Source organism: Podarcis raffonei, chromosome 4 (assembly GCF_027172205.1).
Source record: "Podarcis raffonei isolate rPodRaf1 chromosome 4, rPodRaf1.pri, whole genome shotgun sequence".
Taxonomy (NCBI): domain Eukaryota; kingdom Metazoa; phylum Chordata; class Lepidosauria; order Squamata; family Lacertidae; genus Podarcis; species Podarcis raffonei.
The window spans coordinates 76,719,172-76,731,669 of record NC_070605.1 but is presented as its reverse complement, the minus strand read 5'-3'; the positions used below and the strand labels follow the sequence as shown (position 1 = coordinate 76,731,669).

At 41.4% G+C, this 12,498-nt stretch overlaps 1 protein-coding gene across 4 annotated transcripts in view; it reads right to left on the bottom strand.

Annotated features, from left to right (window-relative positions):
- MAP4K4 (mitogen-activated protein kinase kinase kinase kinase 4) overlaps positions 1-12,498 on the bottom strand; it is a 133,476-nt gene that overhangs the window by 29,293 nt on the left and 91,685 nt on the right. For all 4 annotated transcript variants that reach the window (XM_053384221.1, XM_053384223.1, XM_053384222.1 and 1 more), the window contains exons 11-16: positions 12,416-12,488; positions 11,077-11,287; positions 7,035-7,196; positions 4,488-4,574; positions 3,617-3,841; positions 2,373-2,534 (exon numbers count right to left, since the gene is read on the bottom strand). In XM_053384221.1, coding sequence (XP_053240196.1) covers positions 2,373-2,534; positions 3,617-3,841; positions 4,488-4,574; positions 7,035-7,196; positions 11,077-11,287; positions 12,416-12,488 — 920 coding nt within the window. The remainder of the gene's footprint in view (positions 1-2,372; positions 2,535-3,616; positions 3,842-4,487; positions 4,575-7,034; positions 7,197-11,076; positions 11,288-12,415; positions 12,489-12,498) is intronic.

Genomic DNA, 12,498 nt, shown 5'->3' with positions numbered 1-12,498 from the left:
CTGCAGCATGTTATTGGTGTCTGCGACAAGGGATGGTGTTGATTGGATGTTGCTGCGGCAATTGGGCGGGCAATAGGCTGCTTCTGCTGGCAAGGGAACAGATGTTAGGAGGCTGTTGCGATGCGTGTGTGTTGTGTGTTAGTTTTAGCTCCTAAAAAAGCTCAACAACTCTGTGCAATCTCCCGCCATTTTCTTATTTTTTAGTCCCCCCAAAAAAGGGGAATCTTATACGTGGGGGGGTGTTATACACGGAAAAGTACGGTATATATTAGCTTCAAAACAATTTGCCAGCATCTTTAGATCACGCAGTAAGTTGCTTTTAAGGCATTAAGATGGAATCACATAGAACAAAAATAAGACACCCTTTACATTTTCAGCAGTCACTGGCTGAAAATATGTGCACAGTGGCATTATATAACATGCACATACACTATGCTGTATAAAAAACAATATACACATATTGTATGTGTCACAGATAATTTATACTAGAGATGCACATTAGAGATGACACATAAATATGACCACACACACTATGGAAGCACAGCTTTAAATCCATAGTTAACTCTGAAGGGAAGCCTTGCAATAGCCACCTCTTTTGGGGATATACGTATACATAATTTTGCTAAGTACTCTTTTCCACCACTGCCTGCACACCTCATTAAGGACATTTTTAAAAAGTAAATAAACACACCAGAGTAATCCCCCCCTCCTAATATTGTGAAAGAAAATGGAAATGTTTTCCTCAATGCTTCCAAACTCACCCCATTTCTATTAATCTGGGAAGTAGTCCAGATTCAAGCTCACCCTACAAACAAGTAATCACAGGACTCTGAGCACAGTGAGCACTGGGCAAAATTTAATGCAACAAGAGTGTGAGAAAGTGGATGTATGTGTGTGTTTGTTCAGAACAAGTATTGCGGGTGTATCAAATTCTGATTATGGCAATAAAGTCCCTGATGATTTTGGCTGATCCACCGGCATGGAATGTTCAGCTGAACAGACTCTTAACAGTTTGCAGGTTAGGTTCTTTTAGATCCAGAAAAAAAGGATCATGTGTTGCCGAGATTAAAATGTCATAAAGGGATATTGTACAGAATCGCCAGAGTTTAGGAGGAGCTAAGGAATGAGGAACCCAGGAGTCAAGTAGATGGAATAAGACTGCAAACTTAGGAAAAACGAAGTAATTCTAAGTGCTTCAAAGACAAAGAAGACAGGAAATTAAAAGGGGAGCAAAATGCCATCCCAATCGACACCACCACCACAATTTCACATAGTGATTTGAAGCGGCCAATTTGTTTTGCTGCAAGCTTCTTGCATAAGTGTATTATATTAAAACTGCATTTTAGATATATTTAGGAAAGTGTTTTACTTGAGCTTCTACTGACAACCTATGCCGCTGTAAAGGTTTTCAAAGATCTATTAAAATGTAATAGCCAAATATTTACAAAAGTGACTAAGGTTTTCAAAAACAGGTTATTTTCTTCTAACACATCACCTCAAAATAAAAGAAGGTTCTGCACTTGTGTTACACAGGTGAACAACAACCTGTTTGTATATAGATTGTACCTGAACAAGGATAAAAAGGTAGAGATGACTACTTCTGAAAATATATTATACCTACATGGTGTCACCCACAAATATACAAACAGAATCCCATGAAATGAATTCAACTAGGAACTCAGTTGTTGTTTTTTAATCCTTAAGTAAAAAGAAAGGGGAACATATTAGTGAAATATTGTTTGTAGCCAAAGGAATCATCCCTCAAAAGCAATCATGAAGGTGAAATTACACCTGGAGACCTGGTTGCATGGCTGTCTGGCCAAGACTGCTTTCACAGACGGACTGAGTCTGGTTGATTGCAGAAGTGCAACGCAGTTGTTTGTTTGTTTTTGCCATAAGTAGCTTGCTACTTAAGTCATGCCACTAGATGACTCAGCTGTCATTGGAAGAATTTTAAGGGAAACCACCATTAAAAAGCAATGAGATTCTGGGTCAATTGCTGCATCGCTGTCCTTCCAAAAGATCAAGTCAGCAGGCGGAATGCAAGTGTTTCTGTATTTCATCCCAAGTTTTTCAACGGAATACACTAAAACACATTTTTCTTCCTTACAACCCACCAAACTTTTAAGGAAAGCTGCAGGAAGTCAGGGCAAGTTTAAGTTTTACCAGGAGAAAAGAAAAAAAAGTGGGTGCAAGGGCAGTGTTAGCTAGCTTGGCTTAGCGCAGGAGTTACAAGTGATTCACACATAATGAACGTGTTTTCCAAGACACAGTCATCCTCACGTTTTTCATTTGTATTTGTGGCTTTCCATACCTCTCGGTCATTCATCAGGTTCCCACATACTTCTCCCAGAGACCTTTCCTGCCTTTACCTGTGGTTCCATTGGCTTTTGCAGTGAAGGCTGAACAGGCTCGGAATTTCCATTTGAAAAGGACTCTGATCTTGAAGGCACTGGCGGCTCCAACACTTTGCTCGTCTGTTTAGACTGCGCTTCAGGGGAGCCCTGGTTATTTTTCCTATATCTATCATCAACCTGAAAGTAAAACCAAAAAGTACATGAGCTGGACTTGCACGGCCACATTTGACCGGGAAGATTGTCTGCGGCTTTCGTGGGATTTCAAGGAATACCAGGTATGACAAAACTTTGCAAAAGTTGCATCAACTACAAAAGCACATTTGAATTACTATGTCTTTCTAACTAGTAAAACGGTTCTCTCTTTGACACTGACACACACACAGACACACACAACCAGAATTGGGGGGGGGGGGGAGAGAAACGGTGCTAATAGAACAACAGTGTTTCTACATAACGATTTACTGCAAAGGTTTGCAAAGTGTGTGCATGAAAACCCAGGAGTCCCTTAGAAGGTTTATCTGTTTCTCAATGAGAAGCTCAAGAATGGCTGAAAAACTGAAAATGGCTGGAAAATCAGCCCACCTCTGATCCTTGCCTACAGTGTATTCATCACACTTGGTTCCTCCAGAGGATAGTGGCATTCTCCATATAATGCACATGAAATTACACACATATATGGAATCTATTGCTGCAAAATGATATAAGTCACTTGCATACAGAATGGGCAGAAATAGATCCAATCCTAAAAGACTTTAAAAGAATCACAGAATCGTAGAGTCCATTTTTCCACCTCTGAAGCACACTGGCTCCCAATACTGTTCAACATCCAGGACTGGGCATCTCTGCAAAGGCAGCAGGTTCAAATCATCACTCTAAGCCTCAGCTACTTTGCAGGATAATTGTGATGATAAACTAGAGGAAATATGTAGCCCTTCTTGAGTTCCTTGGAATGAATATGAATATCTGTGTGTGTGTGTGTGTGTGTGTGTGTGTGTGTACACATGTAGACACACACACACAGTGGTACCTCCGGTTACAAACAGGATCCATTCCGGAGGCCCAGCCATATCCCCAAAATTCCATAACTGCTTATGCGCACAGTGCTGCAGAGTGCTTCTGTGCACATGCAAGCAGCAAACCCACTTCCAGATTTGCCGCGTTTGCAACTCTAAAGTTGGATCCACTGCATATATGGAGCATAAATGTTTTAAATGAATAAGCGTTGAAGAAAGCTTGCTAAATTTCAAAATTTCAGTTACCTCCCGTGGTCTTTCAGAAGGCTCATAATGGGATTTAGGCTCAGGAGTATGATAATTTTGTTTATTCCTTTCTTGCTGCTGTTGCTGCTGTTGCTGTTGCTGTTGTTGCTGCTGCTGCCGCCTATGGTCATGCTGAAGTGACAAGAGATACGCCTGCTCCTGTTGCAACTGGCGCTGCAGCCTCTCTGCTTGTCGGTGCTCTTCCATTTCCCGCCATCTGTATTCCTTTGAGAAAACAGGTCAGCATTCAAGACGTGAGTACCAAGGGTATACAGTTGCTACAATGCAACCGAGTGTACCAACCATTAAAACTGGACCCCAAGGAGCACGTATTGGGTTTTGGTATTGTTTTTTTCTTGGCGATGTTTTATGCTAACCTGAGCAAGACTGGAAACGCAAAGGAACAGTGGTGTTTTAATTAATTAAATTATTTTTTAAAGAAGAGCAATCAAGTGTAATCTTGAAGGACAGTGTATTTTTGGAGGAGAGGTAGGGGAAGGGAAGGGGGAAGGAGACAACAACCTGGCCTTTATATTCAGTGTTTAATAAGAAGAAGAATAAATATTATGGTCTGCACTCTTGTTATTCTAAGGAGGGCTGTTCCAAAAACAAAAAAACAAAAAACTTGACTACCAAAGCCAGTACATCCCCAACTTTAAAAACAGAAATCTACCCTTATTGCACTGTGATACAGTAATTTTCACATGTGCCTGCCAGCCCAATGCACTATAACATAAATGGCTTTTGTTCCAAGTTCTATTGTGCATACAGTAAAGCTCAGTTGTGTCCAACTGGGAAAAGCCTGGGACACCAGCCAGAGAAAGGGAAAAAACCTATTGCTACTGAACAAAAACAGATACAGGTGCGTTACCAGTAACATGGCCTGCTCCTGGAGCAGCTGCTGCTGAAGAATTTCCAAGTGCCGCTGCTCCTCTTCTAGCTGTCGCCTGATATACTCCTGTCACACAGAAATTACCCAGCAATAAAATTGTTCACAACAGGAATGCATCGAAACCACCTGAGTAGCAAAACCACCCCAGGCAACCTTCAGGTGACAATTCACTTCGGGTGAATCGCTTCTTGTGAATCCTCAATGAACAAGTTAAGAAAACCCTATCACCTAAAGCAGTGTTTCCCAAACTTGGGCGTCCAGCTGTTGTTTTTGGACTACATTTCCCATCATCCTTGACCACATCCTGTTACCTAGGAATGATGGGAGTTGTAGTCCAAAAACAGATGGAGACCCAAGTTCGGGAAACACTGACCTAAGTAATGGCTGAAAAGTACTCCACTAAAAGACTAAGATGGTTTTTGAGAAAGTCAGGTGGGAAGAGTTCCTAGGTTGTCTGATGAATTTTGAAAAATGTTTATTAAAGAAAAAAATAAGCAAAAATGTATTTTGGAAACAAACCGAGAGTTAAAAACACAACAAGTCTTACCAACACAGCCAACGCAAAACCACATGCAACTTTTATTAAAATAATTAGTTTTAGGCACTGTGTGATGGACCGTTAGCAACAGCTAGAGCCAGGCTTCGTTAAGGCATCCCTTTTGCAAGCTTCCCACAGGTAACTACTCTGCCAAACACAACTCTAACCTCGACTGTAGATTATCCTAGCCTCTGTCATCAAAGCAATGCCAGTCTTGCCCAAGTATGTGGTGGTTATGACAAAACACAAACAAACAAACATCCACTAGAGAACAGGTAGAAGACCAAAAAAGCCTTTTCATCTGGAAATCTAAGCCTTACACTTCAGAAGTCAAACACTGGTTTGTCTGGCCCACTAAACCAAGCCTAAATATGCAGCACCATATCCGAAGCTAAGAACATCCTACCATGCAAATTAATAAATGTAGGTAACATAAAAGACATGCACTCAAACACAGAGAGACAGTGTATGCAAAAGCAATTAATGATTCAGTGCTGTGGCAAAATGGGAGCTACTTGAAATCTCATGAAGGAAAAGAAATGATGTATACAGATTTGTTATATGCACCTCTTGCAAATACAGAGTTCAGGTGAAGTGAAGACAGAAGTGTAATTTCTTAAAATCAGCCATAGGGATAGAGTTTGAATAACATCTCTCTGAGTTGCCATCGTATTGTTAGAAGGTTGGGTCCCCCCCCCTTTAGCCCCGGTCCAATTCTAGTTGCATGCAACTAGTAATCTCAAATGGATTTGTGCATCATCACCGTCCCATTCAATGGGGCCCAGATGTGCAGTGCGAGGTGGATGTTTGTGGCACGCAGGAGCCCTCTTCTCAGAACGTGCGGAAGGGGCAGAACTGCCCACCTAGTCCCACCCCAAACATCCCTGTCCCCAACTGCTAGAGCTTCAGGCCTTCATAAATTGTGCATGACTGCAGCTGGCAGAATCTCACTGTGTTCTGCTGAATGTGCTTAGAAACTTCCGTATGATCGACCTAATGTCCCATTCAGATCTTCCCTCTCAATGCATGATAGACTGACCCCACAGCTGGCAGGAAAAGGGATGTTGGGAGTGAGACGAGGTGTGTAGCCTCCGCATGTTCGCAGGGCTACAAAGGCCTTCTTCTGCATGCAGAATTTCCTGATTTGGGGCAATTTACCGCCATTTCATAGGACAACCTAGCACACATGGGTATCTAATAGTAGGTAACATTTCTGCCATTATGTGCTTCAGTTACTTAATATTCATTTTTACCATTTCAGAATTCTCAAAATAAATGTCACAGCAGGGGAGGGGAAATTGTTGCAATCCAAGTACAATTACCCATAGTGGCAAGCGCTATTTTTTTTTTTCTGAATACAAAGTGTTAAGTTATTTCAGGCCCAATTATGTAACCACTTACACGGAATATTGTTTTCCTAGTACTGACATTGATACTTATATTAAGGCATTTGATTTGATTTTTTTACATCATGTATCAAATTATAATTCATTTTAAGCAGGCATGGCTGATACGATTTGGAAAACAGGCCCCTATTAAGGCATTTTAGTGTACAAGCCTGCAAAATATATATATGCACAGTTTGATTTTGGCATTTGAAAGATCGTAACAGCACAAAACCTAAGGCCCATCTTGCCTCAGTTTAATGAATGTAATGGAAATTCACCCACCATGTCAAGCAATTTAAATGCCATAGCTCTGTGTAATAAATTTCCATATGTGCTATAGCGAGTGACTAAGAAGGGGAGCGAAGAGCCAAATATAATTCAATATAAAGCTCAGCTTCTCCAGCCTTCTTTGGGTGTGTGTCCCACCCCTAAATAAAACTGTATTTTGAAGCCCATTAGGTGTGACATATGCAACAAATATTCTTTTTACATGCAATATGGATGTTTTTTTGACCACGCAAGGCTTCCTGCTGGTTTTCTTCAATATTTTGTTCTGGTGGGGAGGGAACTCATACTTAATCCGCATTGTTTCTGACTTACCTGTTCTCGTTCTACTCTCCTCTTTTCCTCCTCTGCTCTCCTTCTCTCCTCTTCTTCCTTGCGCCTCTTTTCCATTTCCTCCATTCGTTTCTTCTCCTCCTGCTCTCTCCTCCTTTGCTCCCGCTCTTGCTGCCTCCGAGCCTCCCGTTCTCTTCTTTGTTGCTGCATTTGAAATATGTATATATTGTGATGTATACAAATGTCTAACCTCGCTCAACTCTTAAATCAACCAAGTTCAGCTTTTTATTTTTCTGTCTAAGGTTACTTGAGTTTTTTGCAAAAACATTGGTCAGATTTGCACCTCCTGACCAGAACATCCTTTGGATTTCCATTTCCCAAATTTTGAAATGCAGTTATTGGCCCAATACAACATCAAAATGCAGCGTATCTGGAGAGAACACACTATAAAAATGTGTATTTTAAGATATATATTTTTCAAAAATGCTATCTATATACAGTACATATTTAAATTTGAATTTCTGTGTGGATGTTTTTCTAAATGCACATTAATTTATATACAGCATGAAAAAAATCTATGGAGCAATACATGCAAAAGTGGCAGATACTAGAAACAGAGGGATGCATCAATCAAGTTTAAATGTTACTTCTCAACTTGAGGTTGGCTTCCATATAAAATCCCTAACTGATGCTTGCTGGGCCAGTAACAGTTTCTTACCCTTACCTACTGCATACTGTTACTGTGAGGATAAAATGAGAAAGGGGATAACTATTTATGCCCTCTTGTCTCCTTGGAGGAAAGGTGTAGAATAAATATTATAATAATAAGCAATATTGTTGCCACTAGTGCAAAAATGCTGTGTGTGATTAAAAAGTTGATCAGATGGCGACATCTGCTCCAATGTTTCCTGGGATGGCTTGGGAAACAATGGAGCACTCCTCCTTCCTGTTTCAGGAGTACCCCAATCACCTATCAACAACAATACACAAATGTGTGAGGAGGTGCCTTGTTCAGTGTAGCTGCCACTGATTTTGCTGCTGGTGGGAGACCAGGTTGGACTTGCAGCTCAGCAGTCCACACACACAGCCTACAAAAAAAAAACCCCTGCAGCCCATCTCAATACTATTACGAACTGCAGGACTTTGGGGCTTTTGCTATAGGCCCAGCTTATGTTGCTGCTTTGCCTAATATCCAGCCTGAATGGTTCTAGAGAACACAAGAATGTATTGTCTTAAGGAATGGGTTGTTGGACATGCATTACAGAAGTTCACCAGGATCCTTGTTGGATTCTATTTCAGTGGGTTTCTCACATTCAGGGCACACGCTCCATTTAATATACCACGTTGGCTTTCAAACTCTTATTTAAATTCTGAAAAAGATTGCATTTCCAATGCAACTCTGCAAAAAACCTCTGTCAAATCCATCTGGGTGTGTGCCAGTATTTGGAAAGCAATCCCATATTTTAAAAGGGCTGGCATTACATCCCCAGAAACTACTTATTGTATAAAACATTCCTGTAATCCCTGTCACAAAACATATGGGAAAATGCTATATAGATAGCCTTAAACCCACTACCCAAAACAAAGCAATCCATGGCTTCTTTACTATCAATGTTCAGTCCACTAAAGAACATACGAAAAAGGGCTTCAAATATTTGGGGGGAGGGGGGAGAGAATCATTCAACTTCCCTTGATTTACTTTATTGCATTTGCAACACATAAGGTGAATTGAGGACACAGTCCTCAAGCCACTTGACTCATATATTTTTTCAGTTTCTGATTTGCTTCCTCTTCTCCCTAAATAGTTCGTTTGGTCAACATCCTTCCAAGAATCACTATTAGTTATCTGGCCAAAAAGATTCTAAATAGTTTGAGCATTAGTTGTTCTGTTCTTGTTGAAAACTGAAGGTTTTTCCAGTCAAATTTTTGTCAGTTAACCCAGTAATAGGGAACATGACAATACAGATTCAACAGAATTCAATAACATGTCTTATTAATACTTAATTCTTCATGGTACACTGCCATATTTTTAAAAACATGACATACACCAAATGCTTCTAAACATGCACCATCTGCCTCTGCTCTGTGCAGAACACAAAAGCATCTAAGGTGGTAAATGTTTCTGAACAGAGTACCCCTTCTGTAGCACACCACCTTTTCACAAAGTGAAAATCCTACAGAAAATATGGGAATAAATAACACACTGAACAGAAGCTTCCCCAGTTCCCAGGTTTTTGTTTCCTGCTCTGGCCACTAGCCAAAAGAATATAATACCGTCTCGAGTCACTGCAATCCTGGCTCATTTACAACCCTAGCTAAAACATATAGCTCTGTATATGCATTTCCTTTAAGCAAAAATGTATAGTATGCCTTCATATGAAACACTTGGGAGAGAGCCCTGAAACCACAGTTTCCCAGTTGGAATGTAACTGGAAACTGTAGTTTAAGAAACCACAGCATCGTCATCAAAACCAGGTGCTCAAAGCAGGGGGAGAAGGGCAAAGAGGGATTGCTTTTTTCCTTGGCCAATAAATCATTGTTCATCATAGTGAAACCATGGCATCTAAGTCGGGCCAAAGTACAATCAAACTTCTAGAAACCTCTGCCAGTTTTAGGCTAGTACATCCGCTGTCTCTGAACAATTGTCATGACATCCGGCAATATGAAAGTTCTATCTGTAGTGTTTAGTCTGTGACAGCTTCATAATAACTGAATGCCAGCGTCAAAAAAAGCTCTCATCTGTGAACTAGCCCTCAGGTAATTATTTAAAAGTATTTCAGTCTGCCGAGTCTTGCTGTTTGTGTGAAACTAAGACAAGAATGATTATATAAGAACTTCTAAAAACAACAAAACTGTCTCACAAAGCAGGAAAAAGGCAAACAATTTAAGGAAGCCGTTGAGCACCTTGTAAACATCAAAACTAAGTGAATGATCATTGTTTTTCGAGACTGGAGTTAGGAGAAAGTAGGCAACACCATGTTTTTCTAGAGCCCAATTTGAGCACTAGCAACCTTGCGTTTGTCAATGCAGAGAATCCTGCCCCTAGCGTCTGTGTGAAGAGAATGACCCATCTAAAGTGGAGCTCCACATCTATGTGAGGCCTACTGGAATCAGGAACTTCGATTGTGCAGAGCTCCAGGTCAAATAAAAGCCTTCCCCCCCACAGGTGCACACATGATGACTTAGTTGTTACATAGAGTCATGCCCTTTTTGTGAAAGGGGTGGGGAGCGAGCCACTAGATGTGCCCTTGCTCACAGCTCCTTTGTTGAAGGAACACACCCCAATTAGGCTTAAATGATGAACACAGGCACCAAGTTTGCGCCCAACATTGGTAGGGTTGATGCGGTCTGCGTGTGACGACTGTTGCATCAGGAAAGGCTGGCCAGGCCTCCTCTCGATATGACATCCATGCGCCAAGATGCATTAGTCTGCATGGCATCTCCCAATGCCGCGCAGCCCATGGCGACATCCTGCCAGGCTTCCTCTACCCCCTCAAGATTGCGGGGCTGAGCCCCATCCCAATGGACATTGGGGGGGGGTGTAGAGGCCTCAGCCCCATAGTTGGCAAGCCTCATGGTGAATAATCCAGCAGGCAGATATTGGATACTTTCAGCATGTTTAGGCTAGGATTACATTTTGCGTCATCATATAATATTTGATGCATTACTGTATTTTAATATTTTGTTGGAAGCCGCCCAGAGTGGCTGGGAAAGCCCAGCCAGATGAGCGGGGTATTAATAATAATAATAATAATAATAATAATAATAATAATAATAATTGTTATTATTATTATTATTATAGAAATGGCCTGATAGCCACCAAGCTTTAGCACCCAATTCAGACACTGCAGGACAGAAAGGAAGCTGCAAAACAGACAAATAAAACTTCCCCTTTTGGCTTGGCTGTTCCTGATCATTAGACCTATTGCCTCAATCCAAGTACTCTAGAATCAGAAACGCTACAGCAGGAGGTGTTTATTCAGAGGCTCCAACATTTTCAGCATCTTAGGCTAGAATCTGTATCCTTTGGCCCTTTTAACAAAAGGTGAAAAGAGTAGACTTTTCCGTTCTGGCCTGCTTCTACCTCTTCTAGTCTCCTCCTCTGCTCTTTCTGCTGTTCAATGCGCTTTTGTCTCTCTGCCAGCAGCTGTCGCTTGTATTCCTCTTGCTCTCGGAGCTGCTGTTCCTGTAGCAGCTGTTGTCTCCGAAGAGCTTCAGAACGTTCCTTGTTTTCCTGCTGCAATCTCAGGAAATCACGTCTGAGGGTGGATTCTCCAGGCACATTAACAATAGAACTGTAAGAAGAAGGGGGGGGAGTTATTAAAACCCAAACAAAAGCCACTAAGTAAATAACTCAAGCATGCTGCTGGGAACTTTTTCATTTCACATCTTTCTTTGATTTCCCCTGGGGAGCCCTAAAATGTACAGTAACACTGCAGGAGGGGGGAAGTTGGGAGTGCCAAATCAGCAGAAATCAGAATGTACTCAATTTTCTCCAGAAGTATGAACAAAAATCTGGGTGTTTTGCTTTCTTGTTTTTAAGGGAAAGCGATCACACACACACACACACACACACACACACACACACACACAGCTGGTTCTTAGTAATCTCCAAGTTATTCATTGCAATGTCTCAAGCATCTTTGTGCTTTGAGGTGCTTATCATATCCCAAGACAACGTATTTGCCTAGGCTACCATTTGGTATGTTTGGTATTTCGAGATCTTTAATATTGAGCAAGCAAACAATATTTTACATTTCCCCCCTGCATGATGGGAAATGAGGTCATTGCTTTGCTTCTGGTCATGTGACACTGGACCACTCATGCGCCGTTGTTGCAATCATTTAAACATTATTCCATCTTGCCGAGAGGATTAGGCCAAGACGAAGCGAATGAGATTGACACCTAAACTGGGATATGAACCTTGGTGAGCTTTCTGTTCCAAGCTGCCACACACTCAACTCTAAGCTGGATGGCAATCCTAACAAGGTTTCAGGACAAATGATAAAATAGATTCCTTGCCCCCCAACACAAACACACAGAGAGAGAAACTCCTTATTCTACATCAATCATTAATATTAAGGATTCTATCCCTGCCTTTTAAGAGTAAGACCTTACTGTCATGGAGGGTGGGGATATCAAAGGCTACGAGCCACGATGCCTATGTTGTACCTCCACTGGCAGAGGCAACTTGGCCCTTTATACCTGCTGCTGGGAATTAAAGCGGTGAGATTGCTGTTACACTCCAGGACCTGCCTGGTGGCACCTGTCCGGCTACTGTGAGAAGAGGATGCTGAACCAGATGGGCCTTTGGTCTGCTCTTATTTTCTTGAGTTTGATGATCTTGCAAACCAGATGTTCACAGAATTTTTAACTGGCCCCTAACATTTCTCTGTTGGATCACCATGTTAGAGATACACTACCTTGGCTCTCCTTCTTGTTCAGGCACTTCCTCTTCCTCTTCTTCACTTCCACTATATTCATACTCAGTTTCATCTGGTAGGAT